At 38.9% G+C, this 23718-nt stretch overlaps 1 protein-coding gene across 3 annotated transcripts; it reads right to left on the bottom strand.

The window, feature by feature from the left end:
• Positions 1 to 659: 659 nt before the first annotated feature.
• LOC122074456 (protein FLX-like 4) lies at positions 660 to 22342 on the bottom strand. 3 transcript variants are annotated; one of them, XM_042639265.1, is made up of 7 exons: positions 22086 to 22342; positions 21717 to 21890; positions 19726 to 20163; positions 1759 to 2317; positions 1472 to 1611; positions 1049 to 1373; positions 660 to 904 (listed from the first exon to the last, which is right to left on the bottom strand). In XM_042639265.1, exons 4-7 carry the CDS (start codon positions 2295 to 2297, stop codon positions 889 to 891), a joined length of 1020 nt encoding a protein of 339 aa, XP_042495199.1. In that variant the 5' UTR covers positions 2298 to 2317; positions 19726 to 20163; positions 21717 to 21890; positions 22086 to 22342; the 3' UTR covers positions 660 to 888. The 3 variants fall into 3 exon arrangements, with proteins under 3 accessions (XP_042495199.1, XP_042495198.1, XP_042495200.1); XM_042639264.1 differs by lacking the exon at positions 19726 to 20163 and having other exon boundaries at positions 22086 to 22339; XM_042639266.1 differs by lacking the exons at positions 660 to 904; positions 19726 to 20163 and having other exon boundaries at positions 912 to 1373; positions 22086 to 22336.
• Between the last annotated feature and the right edge of the window lie 1376 nt (positions 22343 to 23718).

Here is a 23718-nt window from a genome sequence, read left to right as displayed (position 1 = left end):
TAGAAAACAATATTACTTTCAAAAAGCCTAAACCAAACCCCTCCTCAATTCTGTCCCCGGTCAAGCTATGGACCACCTGACCACCTAGTATTGCCACTCTGCACAACAACGGTGATCTCTACCCTTATTGAACCTACCATTCCATGCTACCCCTTGCTCAATTTTACTATTATGATCTCTGCTAGTATTTCCAACAAGGACAATAATACATCTCGATGAGCATATTATATGATTAATAATGGGAAATGTATCTCATTATCTGCTAAGTATTTTCTTACTAGAAAAATTATTGAAGCCAAAGCTAAGAGCCTTCCTCTTGGACTAAGCACGCAAAGATGGATGGGTGACGCATTGGAGAGATCTAGAGCAACTCAAACGTATTGGAACAATTGTTTTCCGAAAGTAATAAGTCCACTTACTGGCTTTGGTGCATACCCCCTTTCTTTTGGATTTTTATAATATCTTACCGCTAAGGTCATTTTGGCTCAGGCCTACCAACAACGTGATCCTCCTGCTTTTCGTGTGACCCATATGGCCATGAACAATCATTCTAAGAATAACATCTCCAATCAGAACATTGATGTCTTGAGTTTTTTCTCTTAATTTAACTTCTTTTAATTTTCATTAAGAAAAAAAAAAAAAACCCTGCCACAACAGTATTCAGTAACAATATGATGAGAAATACGATCACAGATGGATGAGTTGACATAAAGCTAGCAACCCACGTCGGTGCTAGCACCGGCACCAATACGTACAGATGGATGAGTTGAATACAGAAGATGAGTTTTTGTTGGGGCAAGATGGGTTAAGAAAACCCTGCTCTTACTAAAAAACGTTTTAAGTATGGTGCAGCCTGGGGGAGCGGACTGGCAATTTTAAAACCTCGGCTTAAGCAGTTTGGGTCCTGAAAATCGAAAACTTCTCTATTTCAATTATAATTTCAACCAAAAAATAATTCTGGTCACCCGAACCAATTGAACCCTACAAACTTTGGTTACACCAAGTAATTTATAAACAGCCTCCTAGTGAAGGTTCTTCTGTATTTTACCTTCCTGCAACTGAGGGGGCTCCCCTCATAGCATCATATGTTCCTCCCTGACTACCACTGCCATTAGTAGCTGGAGTACCTGCACCACCACCAGCAACAGCAGAAACAGAATTGGTACCACCAACAGCAGCAGCAGCACCACCACCACCACCACCACCGCCACCATTATTACTGGTACTGCCATAAATGTGTGTTCCCTCTCCTGCTCTCCCACCCATCTGAACCTGAGGTCTTCCATAACCATCCATATAGATACTATCACCTTGAAGAGAATGCAGATGCGATGGATCTTGCATTCCATACATTCCGCCGTATGGGTTTGGAGCTACATGTAATACAACCATTGGTGAGTTTCAAAAAGGGTACCCAGGAAAAAGACTACATTTAACATAACAATAGGGGTGAAGGGGAAAAGGATTTTACCACGTGCCCTGTTCTCTACATGCAAGACCTCAGCTCGAAGCTTCTCTACTTCTCTTGCAATGGATACCAGATTTCTCTCCATTGCTTGCATTTGTTCCACTTTCTCAATGTTTAAACCCTTTTCATATTCAAAAGTAGCACTGTTTGACATAAAAGAGTAATATTTTAGAATATGGTAGGCTCATGAGTAAACATACTAGCTAGCCAAGGAGGGTGCAATTATTAATCTTGACATCCAATATGTTCAAGCAATGAAATAAGTACATTCAAACAGAGTGCTGACTTACCGCAACCTCTGGTGTTCTTCCCTCAAACCATCAAGCTCGGCATGCATCTCTGGTAGTTCCTTAACCTCAGAAAGGGTTTTCTGTAATTCCTGAGTAGCATGCTGAATCTGGGCATTCAGCTCTTTTCTAGCTACTATCAGACTTTGTGCCTCCAAATGTGCCTGTTGCAATTCTGTTTTTAAACTCTCACTGGCTCTAACTTCTGCCTCCATTTTTGAAATCTTTTCCAACAGGACTCTAATCTGAATATCACTTTCTGTTTGGATGCTTCCAATGTGTGCCTGCAGCCTCTGCATCTCCTGTTGAGCAGCAAGGCGCTCCTCCTTCAGGGCCACATGAGTACCAGCCAATCTTTGATTTTCCCTCACAAGCCGGTCAATCTCCTCTGCCTGAATGGCTACCTTGTTCTCCAGTAGTTCTGGAGGAAGTGGCTCTAGAAGGCGTTGGCCAGCTCCAGGATATGGACCATGGCGCATCATCCCTGGAGCTTGGACAACACGTCCCTCAAAGGATGACGGTATGTGTCCTCTTGCAGCCATGTGTAACACAATATCTCAACCTAGAAGGAACAAAATGATTTATTTTTTACAAACGTACGGTGTGCAAAGACTAGTCTTAATATAATTGATCAAAGCCAGGTAATTTCTCACACATAAATATTGAAATGGTATACACTAGAAATTTGGAACAAAAACATTTATACATAAGAATAAAGTGAAATACAAGAGAGATTATGAAAACATGAGATTGTGAGAAGATAGGGGAAAAAACACTAGATGCAGATTCATGACACCAATATAAATACTCTGGAAACTTAGAACACGGAAATTGTACATATCCATAGGCATGTTTTTAAATTCTTGAGGCAACCTTCCTTCCTCAAAATGACACTAAAATATTGGTTTTTATGCACCATCATACAGAAGAAATTGAACTCCAGATCAAGACATTCACAAAACTCCAAATGATATTAACAAATATGAGTCCTATGTTACAATTTAACTTCTTGGTGGTGTATGAAATAGCACAAATTAACCTCTTGTAGGACTCATTAGCACTTGACCATCACGCAATACCTATCATACAAATTATTGCAAACATTAATGTCTCAGGAGATTGCCCCACTAGAAGCCCAGCTCATTAATCATAATATGACCATAGCAAACTAGATTGCCACTTTGAAACAAAATATGGGGACTTCTTAGAGTTCTGTTAGTATGACTAATGGGATCCTGGTTGAATCCACAATAGGCATGATCAACTCCAAAACAGGGATTCCAAACCAGATCAATTCCTGGTCTGATCAGCTTTCAAATTTGGGTGGAAGGAAATGACCAATGAGTCCAAAAATCCTTCAAGAAACCACAGGGATCCAAGGGCTGGACAGAGAATTATGAATCAAAATTCAGTAGCAGCAGTAGAAGCACCATATACCCCTTATGATCAGAAACCAAACACCTCCAGGAATCCACCAAAACAGCAGCAAACAGTTGACAGTCTGTCAGTGAGAAGGGGTGCGAATCAGTGGCAAGGGTCTCATGTTACACTTCCTGCCGATTGGAAGTGGGGATTCTCACGTTGAGCCAGCAATCACACCGACCCCACAACCACAACACAATTCTCACAACATCCACACCACAAGGCATCCACAAGACAAATATATGTGGCTACCAAGATGGCTACATCCACCTTGCAAATGGTTTCTTGGGCTACAATCCAAATCAAGCCTTGATACAATGCACAATACAACGCTTACCAGCACCCGCTGCAAGGAGCACCAACCCCCAATTTATGTGGCACCAATTGCAAAGAAGCACCAAACCAGATTTATGACGCACCAACCCCTCTATCAAGCACCCACTTGACAGCTCAAAACACAACTGCGGCATTTCATCAAACATCTTGGCTATAATCTAGGACACTCACATATATGTGAATGTACATAAGGAGATTACCTAGACCGAAGATATGTCTCGTTGTCTTCTCCAACTCCCTAGCTTCACGTCAAAACATGTAGGGCTTCAAACAATCTTCTTAAGCAAATCGAACGTTTCTCGTGTCTTCTTCACAAATCAAAGGTTTGTTGAATGGGTCTTCTTCTTTTCTCTTCACAATCGTTAATGAACTCTTGAAAGGCTTGAACAATACTTCTCAATAATGCAACTTCAATGTATGGCTTGAAGGAAGTCTTCTAGGGCTTCTTGGCTTGGAGTTTGTTTTCTTGAGTGGGTATGTTCTCTCTTCTCTCAAGACACTCCACTCCACTCCACTCCCTTTTGGCTTAGAAACCCTCTCCCTAGTTGTATTTTATAGAGCCATAGGTCACATATATATATATATGACCCACAAAGGGACCTAATGTAAGATCGAAACACTTGTGGACAACAATGTAAGATTGGTTTGCATGTGATCCAATCCTAGATAGGATCTTTAGTAAATTCAATAAAATAAGATAGTATGACAGATAGTATGAACAAAACATAAATAAGAGAATGAAGAGAAGAATGGCGGTAGGGGAATGGGTTGGATCGAGTATCTCACTTTGCCTTAGGGAATCTCACCTATGGGCATCTCACCCAAGCTGTCTTTCAAAGCATTGCATCTCGCAGTTTTCCAGCACAAAGCTCTCTCTTTTTTTTTTTTTTTTTTTCAATCAAATTCGTGTTCAATGTTGTAGCCTCTTACAAACTTATATAGAAGACTCAAAATTGACTCAAACACTAAAAAACAAATGCCTCAACTAATTGGGAAACCTAAACTGACTAGGAAACTGAAATAACAAAGAATATAGACTCAAAACAAGACTCTAACTAAACTAATGAATTAAATCCGTTTTTCTACTTTCTACCCATATTTTAGGCCCATTAAAGTGGCACATTACAAAGAAAACCCATAGAATCAATGCCCAACACATACATAACTCAACCGAAGGCTTATTTGCAATAAAATAAGCTCATTAAATGACTTATCTGCATTAATCCACCTTCTTAGAAAAAATTCGTCCTCGAATTTTGTAGAGTGTGAGGGTGATTATAGTATGATGCACGTCCCTCTTCAAACCGTAGAAAAATTCAGGTAGCTATTTGGTAATAAGGATGTAGTCTAGAATGTGAGAAAATAAGCCCATTAAGGGACTTATTTGCATCAATTCGCCCTCTTAGAAAAAATTCGTCCTCGAATTTTATAGTGTGAGTGATTATAGTATGGTACATGCCCCTCTTCAAGCCGTAGAAAAATTCAAGTAGCTCTTTGGTAATAAAGATGTAGTCTAGAATGTGAGAAGCTCGATCTTCAAGATACTTTAATGGGATGACGAACTGATGCAGTTTGGCGATGGATCTAGCATATCTTTTATTTACTTTCCTTTTTTAGAGTTAGAATTAGTATGGTAGATTTTTCTTTGAGTGAGAATTTTATTTCTATTTTAGTTAGATGCAATATTTGTTTCACATAGGAAAGTAAGACTGTTTTTAGTCTTTAAGTAGGATTATTGAACTCAGCTGAGATGGAAAAAAAAAATTGAATGAATTTGAAGAGATATGTTTTGGTTTGAATCGATGACTGCCATGGGTGGCTTTCTTCTCCGAAATTCTTCTTTTCTTCCTCTCTATTTCTTCTGGTTTTTTCCCTTATCTTCTTCTTCTTCTTTCCTCCTTATTTTCCTCTTGCTGGCTGAACCCCTATTCTGGGCGGTAGATTACGGCCCTCATGATGCACATCAATTTCTTTTCTGTATGATCTGTTAGGACTGAAGTTTTGATCGAATGTTTCCCCTACTTGGGCGACCTTAATCCTAGAATCTCATCCCCAAAGGATCCTTCTATCAAGAGATTCGAACCTGGTTCAGATCTGGTTCTGCGCCTTGTATCCATGGGATCATCCAGATGAAAGCCTTTAACCACTGTTCTTGACCTCCACAAGTTCAATCTTAAGCTCCTTAGGATCTTCCTCTTGGCTCTTCATAGTCATCACAAATGTTGAAGCACCATTCTCCTTGGGTTCGATCTCCTTGTCCATAATTGTGACTATGTTGCTTTCGACTTCATCCACATTAATCTCTCTGATAGGAACATCAATGACTACCTCTCCCTCGACAGTAGGAGTGGTTGGATTTTCACCAACAATAACCTCAACTTCTGACACTGGTTCACTGGTCGAAGGCATCTTATCATGTTGCTCATTTTCAATTTGTTGCAACAGTGGCCACATGATCTAACAATTCCTTCATACTCTTGTCATCTGTGGTTGGATTTTGGGGTGTAATTGGAGGGAACTCTGGTGGAGGGAAGTGCATACTTCGTTCACGTTTAGATAGGTATATGCCTGCCAACTCATACTCCATCTCCTTCCAAGTTCTAGGCTCCCATCCTTGAGCTTGAAGTTGCCTTTCACGAACTCTCCATTTGATTCGAGCATAATCACTTATTACGAGAAAGCATATCGAAGTCGTTGTGTCTCTGTCAGGTTATAAGAGTCAAAGTAGATGTTCAATTCCTTTACCCAATCAAGGAACATGTATGAAGAAATTTTCTCACGAAATTCACGTGGCTCCATCTTTGGTCACGCTAGGCTTTGATACCAATTAATGTAAGATTGAATCACTCGTGGGCAATAATGTAAGATTGGTTCGCAAGTCATATAATCTCAGGTAGGATCTTTAGTAAATTCAATAAACTAAGATAGTATGACAAATAGTATGAACAAAACAAAAATAAAAGAATGAAAAGAAGAATGGGGGTAGGAGAATAGGTTGGGTCGAGTATCTCACTCTTCCCTAGGGAATCTCACCCAAGCTGTCTCTCACAGCATTGCATCTTACAATTTTCCAACACAAAGTTTTCTTTTTTTTTCATTCATTCAAATTCGTGTTCAATGTTGTAGCCCCTTAAAAACTTATATAGAAGACTCAAAACTTACTCAAACACTAAAAAGGAAAGGCCTAACTCAATCTTTAACTAATTGGGAAACCTAAACTGACTAGGAAACTGAAATAACAAAGAATATAGACTCAAAACAGGACTTTAACTAAACTAATGAATTAAATTCCGCTTTCCTACTTTCTACCCATATTTTAGGCCCATTAAAGTGGCCCATTTCAATGAAAACCCATGGGATCAAAGGCACAACACATACATAACCCAACCTAAGTCTTATTTGCAATAAAATAAGCCCATTAAGTGACTTATCTGCATCAGGACCAGCACTTAAAAAGCTTAAAAGACCAGACTTCGACCCATTCCGACCACTACTAAATGAAATCAATCTCTCTCCGATTGACCTTAATTTTGCACCAAATTAACGCTAACTTAAAGGGCTACAACTTTCATGTTTTTAGCTTCAACCCAAAATGAGTGAACAAGTTCCAAAATTGAGCTTGAATATGCTGAAACAGCTTCCTGGAGCTTACAAACCATGATTGATGTTCGATCCATAACTGATTAAGTTACTTATGAATGCTAACTTGATTTCCCACAAATCTCATGTTTACCACTTGAAGATATAAACTAATGCGAAGATAAAAGTCAATCTCTTCACTACCCTGACATAAAACTTGCATTCTTTTGGTCCACTTTCCCTTGCAACTTGTGCTCTTCTTCACGCTGGCCACTCTTCCATTTGCACGTCGGGAATGTACCAATGAGTGTGTTGGCCAACTAAATGTGTTGACAACAATGACAATATGCACGACACACTTCGCTCAACAATCTCCCCCTTTGGAATTGTTGGCAACACTTGTAATCTCCAAAACCACATGCCCACATCAACACACGAACACAAACCATGGAATCTCTCCCATAGTTGGCAAGGCATCGCCAGGCCAGGAGATTTTCCTGGGGCCTAGGCGACCACACCTTATTGCACTGCATGTCACCTTATGTTTTGGACTTTATTTATGCCAAAAATCAATTAAGAATTTTTTTATTTATGAATAATATCTTAAATAAATGAAATAAAAAATATATATAAAAAACATGGTAAAACATTACTAAAAACCAAAAGTCCGGTAAAATAATCTTTTGTTTTGTTGTCTATAAAGTTATTTTCATTCAGTAGATTTTAACAACATTCACACACTTTAAAATAAGTTTAACTGAAACAAAAATTTGTCATTACAACCCAGATTTAAGTAATCTCAGACTTGTTGGAAATCTAATTTTGTGTTATACCTAATACAAATAGTCTCATGTAAAAATAAAATCATTTTGTCAGTCAAACTTATTATTAAACAAGAGCATTTTTCTAAATGTTAATTTTTTATGACTTAATGTTGATTTTTTAAGACTATGTTGCTTAATGTCGATTTTTTATGACTTAATGTCGATTTTTTATGACTTAATGTCGATTTTTTATGATACAAGGTATATGTAGCATACTAAATAATATTAGAAAATAGGAAAAATAAAAAAATAACACTTGGTATCCTTAAGGAGCACAACTTGTCGCCTAAGCGCTTAGGCAACCCTCTAACATTTTGGTTCGTCTTGCCACCGTGACAACTATGATCTCTCCTGCTGCACATATCTCCTTCATGTTCTCTCTCTTTCCCCCCTTTGTAGAGGTTCTTTCTGGTTCTCTCTCCTTACATACGGTATCTCTCCCTTTAAGGTTTCTCTCCCCCCTTTGACAACAGATCCAAAGGGTGTAGAAACTAAATCCACCGAAGTCCATACTAGAGTAAAAATATAACAACGGTAACGGCTCCCCCTCATAGTTGTCACGGCGTCAAATCGATTCAAGGCGGTGGAGGGGTGGCTAATCAATTTGGAGATGAATTGCCCGTTATGACGTTGCCATGGTGGTCAAATCGCCCATGTGTCATTATTTTATTTTTCTTATTTTCTAAAGTTATTTAGTATGCTACTTTTTTATTTCCCTTATTTTCTAAAGTTATTTAACATGCTACAAGCCTACAATATATACCCTATAACATATAAAACCAACATTAAGCAACATCAAATCATCAAAAATCAACATAGCCCTATCAAAATCACCCTGCATTTTACAAAAAATCGACAGCCTAGTGAATCAGGCGTGACCTAGCGTCCATTGCAGTGCCATGGCGACGCCTATCAGCCAATGGCGACCGCCATTTGTGAGTCACGTAAATCGTAGCACTGCCATGAACTTCTTTTTCCGCTAAGACGCCAAATCGCCGCCTTGGCGACACCATGACAACTATGCTCCCCCTTTCAGTTTGCACACCTGCACACTTCAATGCTCGAAAGAAGTACCTACACCCAAATTCTTCCGAAGGCAATTACCGGAGCCTCCTTGGGTGATGGCTGGTTATGTATACTATGTTATGGCCTTTCCTTTCCATACACTCCTATTAATTGATTGAGGCTTCTGTTGGACTTTTGTTGTGACCACCTTTCAGAAGATTTCTTGCTTTATTTGACTTAATGATACTGTTGTCTTCTTTGTTACCATTACATATATGGAGGCACCCTCCTACAATATCTTGCAATGTGCCATGCCTATGACATGCACAGTATTCCACAAAATGCCTCATTGGATGTGAGATAGGATTTCTCCAAGCATAATTCCTTTGTGTACCATATTGTACTTACAATCCCAACTCCTATGACCAATTGACCATACCCATTGAATGTAAAGAAAATAGCTAGGAAATAAGAGTTGAACCTAGGTTTTGGTCTCTGCCATGCAGTGGGAGCCATATACCTCATTGTCCTCTGATAGGTAACCTTGTTGTAGCTGTCATGGTTCACTTTCCTTGTCAGCCTTGCATTTATTGCCTCTTCCCCCAACCTTTGATGATGCCTCTTCTCTTTTATTCTCACATGATTCTTAGCTATGGTTATTCCATTTCGTTTTGTCATCACAGACTCATTTGCTTTACTTGAAGATGCTTCTTCTACAAAGCCAAGTCCAGTCTTGATGTGAGTGGTTCTTTGACTCTTCAGAATTTCATCAAGCTTGATTGCCCTTCCTTCAAGCTCATGAATATCACACACCTTTTAGTTTAACTCTCTCACTCGTATTTTCAAGTTTGTGATCTCACCTTCAAATCTAAAGTTCTCATTCCTCAAGATGAGTTACGCTACAAGTGATTCCACTATGGCATTGAATTCTTTCACCTACCCTTTCAATTTCATGAAAATCTCAGTTGTGTCCCTTAGATTTTTGGAGGTCTTCATATGTTTTTTCTTCTGCACTCAGTTCATCTAAGGCGGCAAACAACTCTCCTTCAAGAACATTCTCTGCTGCAATCTCCTCTTCATCTGTTTCTGAGCCCTTCTCTTCATCACTTTTTTCTCCTTTTTTCTATCCTCAAGGCCATGAACAAAGATTCACTTCACTTTCTGAGCCACCAGTGGAGCACTCATCTGATGAGCTGGCACATTTTTTTTTTTACTTCCCTCATTTCTTCTTTGATCTTCTTCTTTCATTGCTTTTTCACAAGTCTTCTTCACTCAGTCTTCCCTTGGAATGGACATTTTGAGGTGAAGTATCCAATTCCTCCACAGTTGAAGCATTTAAGTGGTAGCTCCCCTTTTCTGCTTTCCTTTTCTTCTTTGTAGGTTTCTAACCAAGTTTGCTTCCCCCATTCATTCTCTGAACTTTCAGCCTCTGACTCTTGGTTTGGATGCTAGTACAGTTTGCTTGCGGAGTATGGAACGATGCCCAGGCCAAATATCCAGTCGTCAAAAGGGAAGCCTTGCCACTCGCTCAACTGCGCAAATCAATTATGCCACTTTTGAAACAAAAGAAAGGGAAATCTTAACACGGATGCACTCCTATGGTCACCCTCTCCTAAGCGTTATAGATTGTGACCCTTTTGAGCTTTGAAGGCAGCCTCTCTGGACTTGCCAATCCTCATCTCATATGTTGTCAAGGCACCATGCATCTCATCCATGCTAGAAACATCTAGGTTCTTAGCCTCTTCAATAGCTAAGACTTTGGAGTCAAATTGGGTGGCAGAGATCTGAGAACCATCTTTACTATCACTGAATCTTTAAGTCCTTTCCCTAGACCTCTGATAGCATTCATACTTTCACTGACCCTTCACATGTAACATTCCACATTCTCATCTTCACACATTTCAATCAACAGTGTACAGTATGTTTGTAGCTTTGCTTCCTTGATCTTGGCGTCACCTTCATAAATGTTGCTCAGTTTATCCAAAATCTCCTTAGTAATTCTACAGCCTATGACTCTGACAAGTTCACTGTCCTCAGGACCACACATGATGGAACAGGGAGTCTATTGGACACAGTTCAACTAGTGGAGACTCTAGGAACAGCTGGAGTAATAAGTCCCCAAGTTAGCATATTAAGGGAGACCGTCAAGCACATCTGGCAAGGATCAAGGGATATCTTGTTGTTGCATATCTCAGGTCGGAGCAATGTGCTATCGGACGTTCAACAAGAGGTCTCACAATCAGGCATTGATGCAGATATGGCTGCCCTTTCTTGGTTGGACCAGCATGATCGGCTTTGGAAGCCAAGAGCCAAGAAGAACCGGTCCAGCCCAGGGTTTTGGTCCAACAAGGGTTGGAAATAAAATTAGTAGTTTACTTAGTATTTTATTTCATGCTTTTAGTTTCCAGACTTGAACATAGGAGTAGGATTTATTTCCTTGCTTTGGTTTCCTTTTTATAGTTGTTTCCTAGTTTAGGCTAGTTTCCATTCCAGTTACGTTTCTAATTTAATGTTCCTATTTTCCTATATATTAGTTCTAATCGATTGAAGTTTTGGGAGAGCAATTTGATTATTGAATGAACGTGTGAGTGTGATCCTCCTTTTCCCCCTCTCTACTCTGATTTCCCCTCCCTTCCCTAAGGGTTCTCCATCAGGCATGAGTGTCCGAAAGTTGTCATTGTATACTCCCGTAGGTCAGAAGGCAGTGGGGGAGGGGGGACCTTTCAGCAACGAATTCCCCATACAAATAAAGGCGCCTACCAAAAAGATACTCTGAAGGCTTCAAGATCAAGGTATCATTAGTCGAAGACCCTGGCCAATCTCATAGGTTAATGAATAGAGGTCTACAGAAAATCATGGAGTTGATAGAAAGCCACATATTGTTATACTTGTGCCCTAAAATTTCCTATTTTAAATGTACAGATGAGGCACCAGAGGACACCGGTACCAATGAATACTGGGTAGCAGTGGTATTTTTCCGGGAAGGGAAGGACGACCGCACTTGTGCCTGCTACTCATGCCTCAATAATTAGAAGGGATTCCAGACACGGAAGAGAAGGTCAGTCCAAAAACCTCACACCTCATGGGAAAATCCTCGAGCCATAATAGCAAAACACCAAGAGGTGGGGCCCACACACTCAAAACAACTTGGGAAGGCCCCCTCAACTTAAAAATCCATTTTCACATAAAGGGAACCAATTCAGCCTTCACCGGTGAACACCTCCGGTGAAAATACCGGCCAAAACAGGGTTATTTGGCCGTGAGACCCGGGCCCTCGCATTCGTGCACTGCAAACCACTCCCAATAGTTGGGACAACATATTTGGGAATAGATTAATATATTGGGACACCCCAAGGTGGGCCAATAACCCCAAATTATAATTTAAACCGTTAAAGGGTAGAAACCCATTATTTTGCCAAACAACCCTTAGTTAACTTAAGTGGCCCTAAAGGGTAAATAGAAGCCTTGCCATTCATTTCTCCACCTACCAAAGTAAAAGCAAGGAGAAGGAGAAAGAGAAAGAAGAAGAAGGAAGAGAGCTAGGTCTTCATCCTTTGAGGTAAGACCAATCGCCCCCTCTCCACACACACACATGCCTCTTCTCCCTCCCTTTTCCACCCTTCATTAAGAAAAAAGGGAGAACCCCAATCAATTCTCATCTACCCACATACCCCATATGCAAATCGATTTGGGGCGTTGGTGTGGGGTACCTAGTTAGTGACATTAGTCACTCACATTGGCGTATGGACCTCTTCCATAGGAAGCCCCATTTCATACCCCCAATTTGGGCAACATAAGACCTAGAAATGGAGAAATTGCCCAAATTTCCTAAAACCCACCTTCCCACTTGTCAAAACTACAAATTGGGAGGGGGATTTGGTGTAGAGGACTCACCCTAGCAAGGTTGGTGGATCAATTTCAGTCTATGAACCTTCCTTTAGGAAATCCCCACCTTAAACCCCAAGTTTGGATAACTAAGCCCTAGAAATTGTGGATTTTGCCCACATCCCCTACACCCCACCATTCAAACCCAAAATTGGGTTGGGAAAAATGAAATTAAATATATGTATAGTGGATTGGGTAACCACATAAGCCACTGGTGGTTCCCAAGTTTTAGCTTAACCTAGACTTGAACTTTGGGCCCTAGCTTAACTAACCCACTAAACATACTAAATCTAAGTTAATTGATGTGGGTGAACATTCCCCACATATAAATTAGCCCTAGTGGCATAACCATAATTATGACTTCCATTGTGAAAACTCTTTTGATAAATATGATAAATATCATTAGACGTTACCAGTTGTGTATATCTTGATTATTATCATATATGTGATTGTAGATACATTCCATAACTTTATGAACTTAAAGTACTGCATTGTGGATCCTGGATGGATTGTGGACACGTGTGTATGTCCATATCACCAGCCTTCAGGTGAGTGGAGGCGAGGTGTGACACATATTGGTCTAACTATTAAAACTACCATGAGAGTTCAAAGAGGGAGTACATCTTAAAACAACACCGACTATAGGAGGACTGATATTAGTATAAGGTGAACCCAAAACTTCCATCCTTTTTGGACAAACACAGTTATTACTTGATTGGTTCGATTCTCTAGAGGAACATTTTGACTGATACAACTTAACAAAGTATAAAGGAGCAGAAGCTACGACTTGCTTGCGATTGACTAGTCATGCAAAATCTTGGTGGGGATTCAATGAAGGAAGGTTCTGAGTTGGAAAACGTGGACCTAGGACTTGGCAAGACATGAAGCACAAGTTGAAGAACAAGTACCTACCACAGCAGATCCAAAGAAAGCTCTATCATCAACAAGATTACCACCACAAGGTATTAAAAGTTGAAGATAACTTGAAGTACCATCAATGAAATTCAGTATGCAAGTTGAAGATTATTGGAAATCTAACATCAACAATGTTAAAGCAAAGGCTAAATTCAAATTTACATTGCCACCGAAAATTGAGAGAGCACCAATTGAAGAAAATGAGCCTAAAATTGAAGATAAAGTTGAAGTGATCACAGTGGACTATGATGATAAAGAAGAGGCAATGCTTGAAGCTTAAAAACAAATGGTCAACGTGTAGAAGATTCTAGTAGAGAGGTCTATGTTGAAGAGATCAAAAGAGACAAAAATGAAACCGTGGAAGACGTAGTAGTGATCGAGAACATTGCACAAGAAATCATTGACATTAATAATGCTGTTTTTAAAGAGGTTGAGCTTGTGCCTCGAGTCCTCGCTGAGAAGGTTACCACAGTTGAAGATTGCATTGAAGAGGTTGATGAAGACACAATTAAAGCAATAGTAACATATGAGGTTGTAACTAAGGAAGACTTAAAGTACACTCCTCATGAAGCTGTCACCACCCTGGATGATATTCTTACTGTTAGAGAATTTATTGAGTTTTGTGATCCCACCTCACTACTTTTAAAAGAAAAAAATCTCCCAAAGTTGAAGACTTTATTCCTAACGCCTACTAGATCACCAGAGCTTTGTCGTGAATGGTCAAAGCTGCTATTTGCATATTGTTTCCTTATCATTCCTGCAAAACTTGAGATTGGGATTATTTTTCAAGCTGGGGAAAATTGAAGCAGCTAAATCACCTAGATAGGCTTATGTTATTGGAAATAAGCTTTGGGTTGGGTTATGTATGTGTTGGGTCTTTGATCCCATGGGTTTTCACTGTAATGAGCCACTTTAATTGGCATATGATATGGTATAGGCTACGCAAACGGGATTAGTTAAGTTAGTATCTTTATTTCTTTTTTATTTCAGTTTCCTAGACAGTTTAAGTTACCTTATTAATAAAAAATTGTGTTAGGTCTTTCCTTTTTGGTAGAGTCTATTTTTGAGTCTTCTATAAGTTTGTCAGAGGGCCTAGCATTGTACACGAAATTTGATTAATGAAAAGTTATTGCTGCTTACTAGAGAAGAGAGGGTATCGAGTAACAAACACAACTCAACCTTATCCCAACTAAACGGGGAGAAGGGTATCGAGTAAGCATGTGGATATAATAATAGATATGTCATATGTATAAAGACACAATGGCTAGAGTGAAATCCGTGGGTGGGCAAAGTAATGAATTCTCAATTACAATTGGACTAGATTAAGGATCTGCCTTAAACACTTATTTGTTTGCGCTTCTCATGGATGATTTAACCAGGAACATTCATGCCAAAGTTCTGTGGTGTATGCTCCTTGCTGATGATATTGTTTTGGTGGATGAGACAAAAGGTGGGATTAACACTAAGTTGGAGCTATGGAGATCAACCTTGGAATCAAGAGGTTTCTAATTAAGTAAAACGAAGATGGAGTGAATAATGTGCAACCTTAGTCACAAATGAAATGGTGATGATTGAGAGAGAGAGTTACCGTAAAGTGATCATTTCATGTATCTGGGGTCAATCATAAATAAAAAAGGGGATATAGAGGATGATGTTTCAAGGAGGATTAAAGTGGGGATGGATGAAGTGGAGAGGCGTGTCAGTGGTGTAGTGTGACCGACGTATTCTTTTAAAGCTTAGAGGAAAGTTCTATAGCTATGATGTATGGGGCATAATGTTGGGCAATTAAGAAGTGTCATATCAATAAGCTATGTGTAGCATAGATGAGGATGCTATGATGGACGTGCGGCAAAACTATGAAGGATAAGGTAAGAAATGATCATATTAGGGCTGATTTGGGAATTTACCCTATTCATGACCTCAAATAGATCCGATTGGAGGGCTAGAATCCAAGTATCCTACCCCATTTAGGTGATTTTTTTACCAATTTTACGCCTTTTTTTTCTTTTGCTGCATTTGTTTAGATCCATGTAACTATTAGTTGGGATAAGGCTGGGTTTCTTTTGCTGCTTTTTTTTTTTTTTTGGGCTCCTCTCTTCATGCTATGAGAAATCCCCTTGTGCTTGATCAAGGTGTGGCTGGTGTTTGATCCATCCAACCACCTTGCGGTGTGAAGCCTTGGTGTTTTCTTTTATTGTCTTCTTCTTACTCTATCTTCCTCTCCATTAACAAGTATTACTCTAAATCTGTTTGCAATTCCTAAGCTAATCAGGAATTCATATGCAAGACATAATTTTGCATGACTTTAAGTTAGGAGGCCATTAGATTACCTTCATCTTTTCATAGGCTATTATGAACCCTAGAGGAAGCTCAATTAGAGTTTCTCTCATATCAGACCATATTTGTATTCTCCCTATTTTGCCCACCACATCTTAACCTGAATTCTATCCTTTTGAATTTTTAATCGATGGAGAAAAGAACACTACCCGGTCATGCGCTCTTGCACCCAGACCACAGTTGTCTAACTCCACGATTAATTTGATGCCGAACCAAATAACAAGAATTATTCTGCCTGAATACAACTTTTTCCCAAAGATCCGAACAAAATCATGAATTTTGAACTCAAATGACTTATTCTAGAGTTGCTCGGATGAATCCAAATTTTACGAATAATTTTTTTAATAAACTTTAAAGATATAACTGATAAAAAAAATATTGTTAATTAAAAAATAAAAGATATACTATTTATTGGGAAAAATTAAAAAAAAGAAATATTAACCAAGGGGAATCTCCCATCTTGAGAGTTACTGGTTGGGTACTCCATAGTTCATACCCAACCTAAATTCAATTGTAAGTTGGTGACCATCCCTATTTATAGGGGTTGTCTACCTTCCATTGTTTCATGTCTATCTAATGCGGGACCAAACTACCACGACCACTCTTATTTACAGGAATGCCTCCCTTCTATTGTTTCATGTTTATCCGATGTGAGACTAAACTACTATGTTGTAAAATTGTCTATCCTACTTTCTAGTAATGATAATAGCATTATTTTGGTCATTATAGTATGAATACAAATATGCTTTCTCCTTTTGGATCTTTCAACAAAGTCCATGGAACCCTTTGCTGACAATTCAAAATGAGCTTTACACGAAATCTACTTAGGCTATAAGACCATCTAGCTCTCTTTGATTAAGCTAAGAGTTAGCACAAATGCACAATGCCACAATTTGCAAAGGTTTTCGCTAGAGCATAATGCTAACTATTTAGAGATGTACTCTCATCACCTAATTGTCTATTAGATGGTGAATTAATCAAAGGAGATATACTAGCTATTAGAACAACCACACAAGCAAACAGCCAGGAAGAATGGCATTGGCTGTATCCAATACACATCATCTACTAAATTAATAGTCCTCAGAAATATAAGGAATGTGAAATAAGTACAATAAATATTAAAAATGAACATCTAAATTTTTCTTTTGAGTTTTCATAGATCAACGAATAATTCCCGAATCCGACTTTATTTTGCCCGCTTTTTTTATTTTTTTACCAAACAAAGCAAATTGTTCCGAATAATTCCCAAATCTGAATTTGCCAACTATGGCCCAGATACGGAGGCAACGAAATAACCATCACCCCCCCCCCATGTTGGATGCCTGGCCAATGTGCTAGCACATGGGCCATGTGATCAGGTAGCATTTTCTCTCCTTTAATCAATCTACTGGTTTTACTACTCAGATATTGCTGAGATTTATAATATATATTCAGGATCGATTAATAATGTAAGGCTGGATCACGAGGACCTAGCCCCAGGCAGGATCTTCTTGAACTAAGTTTAATGCTGGTTTGGTCTTCAAAAACTGGGCAGCAATGGGGGTGAATGACTGAGAAGATCAAAGCTTTAATGGTTTAGCAAAACTTCCTCAATAACAGAATCGTAGATACTCTTGTCGCAGATCACACAATGAAATTGAGTGAAAAAAAAAAAGAGAAGATAGTATAGAAGGATAAATGAGATTAAGTCTCTCACTCTCCCCCTTGGGCCTCTCACCCTCTCATAGCTTAGGCATTTCACCCTAGGGTCTCTCAGCCCAACTGCATCCCACAGCCATTAACAAGGTTTCTAACTGAGCCAAGCTTCAAAATTTACTCAATCTCAACGTAGGCTTTATTCATCCTTCTATTTATAAACCTCAAATCAATTACATCAAAGGCCTTCCTTGCATGGAAAAGAACTCATTACGAGCTGAAAACGATCCTAATTGGAAACGATTTACAAATCAAATCCAATATATCTAGTCAACTGAAATAGAAAGAGTCCAAAGAATTAAAAAACTATTAATAACATAAAGTTGCCTATAAAATCGAAACTATCTTTAGCTAATAAAATCCCCAACGCAAGGAATAAAACTTCTCTAAAAAGTAGCACTAATAAAAGCCGTCAAATACCCAATATTCTGCTGCATGTTTTGGCATGGGGCCCACTTGAAATCTGGAAAATTCTTCCTACAAATCAGATCAGCTTGACAACTCAATTTTCCTTGAAGAGAAAACCTCCATGCACAACTCTATTGGCCTTCAATCTTGAACTCATCCAGCTGGCATGGGGCCAATGAATCCGGGGAAATATCCAGATCCAAATCTGGAATTTTTTCTGATAAATATTTCCAAGATATTCTCTTGCGCAAGCTGTCAAACTTTCCTTCAATTGCTGCTGATCGATAGCTATTTGGCGGAAAATCTGAACTTAAGATTATCTCATATATGGCCCAAAAGTGCTGGTTTGATAGGAATAACTTGGACAGGCTTGGGCTGCTTCTTCATTCTCGATCAATCTACATCAACCAATCTATCTATCCCTCTTTTTTAATTTTGTTTTGAGTGGTGAAAATTACTGTTCTACCCCTCTCCTAGTCCCACTCGGATAATCTAATCCAAAACTTGGATCGATCTTAGATTTCCAACAGCTACTCCAACCACAGTTGTCAAGGAGTGTCTAGACGGTTTGCCTTGGGCCTAGGAAACTGTCGCCTTATATTTTGGCACTTATCTTTGCCAATATCAAAAAATATATATATTTTTCATTTAATTTTATATTTGTTATTTCATTTACTTATGATATTATTCATAAATAAGCAAGTACCCCCTATTTGAATCCAATAAAAATAGTTTAAAAATCAAATTCCAAAATGATAAAAAATCAACTCCCCAGTCCAAGAACAAAAACTGGATTTTTGGTCGTAGGGGCAATTTTCAACATTCAACTTCTGGAGTTTTTCTCAATTATGAAAACTTTATAAATATTATCATGATAAAACATTGTTAAAAACCAAAAGTCCGGTAAAATAATCTTTTGTTTTGATTTCAATAAAATTATTTTCATTCAAGTGATTTTAACAACATTTGCGCACTTAAAAATAAGTTTGACCAGAACTAACTTTGTCATTACAACTCATATTTAAGTAATTTTACACTTGTTGGAAAGTTGGTTTTGTTCTATACCTAATACAAAAAGTCTCATATAAAACTAAAATCATTTGACCAACCAAACTTATTATAAAACAAAATCATTTTTCTAAATGTTGATTTTTGATAACTCAATGTTTATTTTTTATGATACAAGGTATATGTAGCATATTAAATAATGTCATAAAAGAGGAAAAATAAAAAACAACACTTAGTTGCCTTGTTTGTGATGCGGATCCGGATTCCAATGACTGAAATCGGATCGCTTAGGGCCTACTTAATTAATCAATGGCACAATTTTATAACCCAAATATCAAAGAGAATGGCATTTCCGTAAAGAGATAGAAGTCTAGGAAGGAATGGTAAATTCGTAAATAAATGAAAGTTTTAAAGGAAGAGGCAGTTTTATAATTAGGCTGAACTTAAAACACAAGTAAAGGTTCAATCAACTAATAAACAAGGGTAGTTCAGGAAATCACAATTAAAGTTAGGACAAAAGAGAATAATAAGTAAAGGAAGGGTAGAATGGTCAAACCAGGGGAGTAGTTGCCCTAAATAACCCACGACCAAGTCTTCTCCTTCCTTGGTCGACCAGCAAGAAGAGAAGGGGCAGCAGCTTGTGATGGGAGTAGCTCCTTCAAACCCTCTCTGTTAGGCCTGAAATTTCAAGCGTGGGGTCGCAAGAGGAGGCTCTTCCAAATCCACATAATAGTTGGTCAGGTCGGCAGGCTGGAAGGATGTGGGAAGCACCTGCAACTGAAGTTGGCGATAACACCCAGGGCAGGCCTGAAACTTGGCTTCGATCACAGAATTGAGGAGGGCTTTGGAGCTGGAGCTGGAGCTGGAGCTGGAGCTGGAGCTGGAGGTGAAGCTTGAGGAGTTATGTCGCCCAAGGGGAAGGAACTTACAACCAAAGTCTCAGTCCCACCAGGTCAAGCACCAAGGAGTTCGATCCACTAAACTGAGGCTATATCTATCGCCCAGAATAGGGGATCAACCAGCAATAGAGAGAATGGACAGTAGGAGAGGAAGAACAACAGGAAAAAAAAAAATTTAGGGAAGGGGAAGAAGAAAACAACCCATGGCAGCCATCGTTTCCAACCAAAACATCATTGTTCAAATTCATTCAATTCAAATTCCATCCTCAGCTGGGTACAGAAACACTATTTAAAGACTTGAAAATAAATCTATTTTCCTAATTGAAACTGGAACAAATATTACATCTAAACCAAGATAGAAATAAAATCTCATCAAATAAGAGTACTGCCAAACTAATTCCAAGCCTAAAAAGGGAAGTAAATAAGGAAACCAATCAAAGGTATTTCTTCCAAATCCATCGCCCAACTGCATTAGTTTGCCTCGAGGCGGGCGACTTGTCGCCTAAGCGTTTAGGCAGCCCTCCAACATCTTGGTTCGCCTTGGCGAGGTGACAACTCTCTAACCTTTTGAACTCGATTTGAGTATTAGCTCCATCAAACCATTAGAATTTGTTCTATTTGATTTCTCCATAAATATGGATTTTATCCTCTAGGAATTCGATTTTGTTTGGTACTGTTTTGATTATTCAATTACAGCACTACATTAATCTAAAGACGGCTCCATTCCATCATGTATAGGGATGACCCTTTTCCAAGACCTTATTATTCGGAGGTTTGATTTTTTGATGCCTTCTTATTTGGAGGTTCCGGGTCAAGCGAGCTTCTATCTATCTTGGCCAGTTTATTAGGAAGCATAGGATGTGGAAAATTTCCATGCTATAGAAAGATTCATTTCTCACATCTTCCTTGAACCCATAAAGCAGGGTTCCCAGCCCAAATTTGACATTCAAACCCACTATTTATCACAGAGCACTAATTCTCCTAACTCGTGACTTGTACGCCCTCTTCATTCATTTTGTAAGTATTCATTTTGCAAGTTTCCGAATAAAATTCTTAAAACGAGAAGAAATGCAGAGGCAACGGGAAGAAAAAAAAAGAGAAAGTTGAATAATCACAAATTTAGTATAGTAGATTTAATGCTTCTAGCAACTCCCACCAACACAAAATCAATACTCAATCTCATGGAATCCGTCAGAACAACAAATAGAGATTTCCTTGGAATTGTACTATTTACTCATTGATTGAATAGAAATGGCTAACACATGCATGACAATACTGGCACATTTCATATTCATGCAGGAATTGTGATCACCCTTAATTGGAGGAACATTATGGCCATTTCCAAAAGATCTTACGAGGCATAATGGCAGATCTATTTCATTGACAACTCTACCGGTGTATTTGTAGGATCACTGACTTTGAGATCCTACACATTGGGCTTATATGCTAAGAACTACAATATAGCATTTTGAAGAAACCCCAAAATGGATGCCAATCGACGAGCCCTAAAGCAACTCGAGACCAAGGTAGATAGTAAGAAGCAACCTACCATTTCAACCATCTTTCTCACTCCAAAACCCTCCTCCCTAGTCCCTGTTCCTTACAACAAAATCAAATAGAACTGAACAAAACATAAGAAAATGCTGACCTTTCCCGGTGCTTTCTTGCCAGAGACAGCGCCAGACGAAACCTGGTGGTCGATGCACCAGGTCGCATGCAGAGCTGGAAGGATGGAGTCTAAAGCAGGGTGAAGGTGACCGGACAGAGACCGAATCAGCCCGATTGTGTAGTTGGGCCTTCTGCGGAACAGACTCTATCGCTCCTGCAAAACCCAGAAACAATAAGATCAATAGAGAGATGAAGAGAAAGATATCTGAGTTGGCTTGAGGTTGAAATGCATGCCTTGTCAAGAATCTGGACTGCTTCCTCTGATTAGTTTTCCAACCCTAAGCAGATATGTGACCTTAAAATTGAGAGCAACAAGTAGAGCTGAAACCCAAAATGCCACTACCCTCACCTTTCCGTCTCCAGTCTCCCCCGTCTCGGCAGACTTAACACAACGGAGGAACAAGAGGGAAGATCGGGAATTGCGGCTGCGGCCAATTCTGTTACTGGAATCCTAAACTTCCTAGGGTTTCTCTGAGTAGGAAGGCACCTCCGAATACCGGTCGTCCCCTCTATTTCTCTCCGCCTCAGTCTCAGTGTTACTTGTCTCCCTCACACTCGAAAGTCGAAACCCCTCAAAGGTGGAACTTTCAAGAAATCCCCAAAAACCCTTGGTGGCTGGCTGTTTGGATGGCGGTGAATTTAGGGGTTGGAAAGTTAGGAAATGGACTCCATGTGTGTTTTGTTTGGAGGAAAAGTAAAACTATATTCATGGAAAAAAACGAACGATTAAAACTAATAATTTCTGGAAATTTATAATGCCACCGGAGAATGTTACTATTAACAAAACACCCTTTACATTACTGATAGTTACGCTCATACCCCTTATCATCAATCTTTGTTAGGGAATCAGCAGGTTTTTTTTTTTTTTTGGTTAAATGTCAAAATACCCTCATAAAATCTTAATTACCTGATATACCCTTCTCTTAAACATTTAACCCGCTATCACATACCCTCCATCTTCGTGAAGGCAGTAGCGGTAAAGCGCGATCAGATAAACCCAGGTAGAATTTTCGGCTACAAACCGACGAGCAGCAGTGACGAGAGATGAGGAGCTCTTCTACTTTCCCAAATGTTGGCCAGTGTGGCATAACCATTTTCATTGTCGTCCATTCAAACCAAGTTATATCGATTGAGACGATGACACTGGGTAGCCCAAAATAGTAAATATTGTTATCTACTTCTTGGTTCCTACATGGTATTTATTGGGATTTATTCCAAGTATATCCAAATTCTAATAGATGAACATAGTTAACCTTTCAGCAACTTCTTCTTTAGAGTGTTCACTGAAGAACACAAGCTAAAATAACCAGTGGAAGAAAATCAAAAAAAAAAAATCAAAAAAAATTCAAAAAATTCAAAAAGTTCAAGTGACATGTAAATCTAATCAGATCTTCAGGTTACATGCAACATTTTTGGTTTCCGAATCTAAGAGGAAGCATCAAAAAAGAAATAAGAGTTTCATATTAGAGAAACAAACACTTTACTGAATTTGAATTCGAAAACAATTATTAGATGACCATCAACAGACAAAGAGACCACAAAGAGCTTCTTCTAAAACATAAAAACAAATTGAATAACTGACGTAAAAGAGAACAACAATAGCCTCCTGATCATCACGAACACGTATGAATCTCTCTCTCTCTCTCTCTCTCTCTCTCTCTCTCTCTCTCTCTCTCTCTCTCTCTCTCTCTCTCTCTCTCTCTGTAATGGATCCAGATCTAGCCTTTTTGGCTAACTCAACCTAGAGAACGAGGCTCCCGCTACTATATGGTCTAAGAGGGGCAAACATACACAACCTTAACCCTTGCTTCTCAAGAGATGCTATTTCCAAGTTTTGAACTTGTGGCCAACATATTGCAATAGTGCAACTTGAGCATTGTACCACATGTTCGCCCCATTTCAAAATGTACAAATAGAGTAGAAAAGTTTCTTAAAATCCAACTCCCTTGATCCGGTCGCATTAAACTCACTATATCTTCACA

Source organism: Macadamia integrifolia, chromosome 3 (assembly GCF_013358625.1).
Source record: "Macadamia integrifolia cultivar HAES 741 chromosome 3, SCU_Mint_v3, whole genome shotgun sequence".
NCBI classification, from domain to species: Eukaryota; Viridiplantae; Streptophyta; class Magnoliopsida; order Proteales; family Proteaceae; genus Macadamia; species Macadamia integrifolia.
Note: the sequence above shows the minus strand (reverse complement) of the source record. Positions and strands in the feature narration are given on the sequence as shown.

What these genes read in the sequence shown, in the direction of transcription:
- LOC122074456 (XM_042639265.1), bottom strand. Translation starts at nt 2,297, where the DNA reads ATGGCTGCAAGAGGACACATACCGTCATCCTTTGAGGGACGTGTTGTC. An exon ending in GAAGAACACCAGAGGTTGCG is followed by an intron (nt 1,612 to 1,758) that starts GTAAGTCAGCAC and finishes TATGTCAAACAG; the next exon opens with TGCTACTTTTGAATATGAAA. An exon ending in TGTAGAGAACAGGGCACGTG is followed by an intron (nt 1,374 to 1,471) that starts GTAAAATCCTTT and finishes TATTACATGTAG; the next exon opens with CTCCAAACCCATACGGCGGA.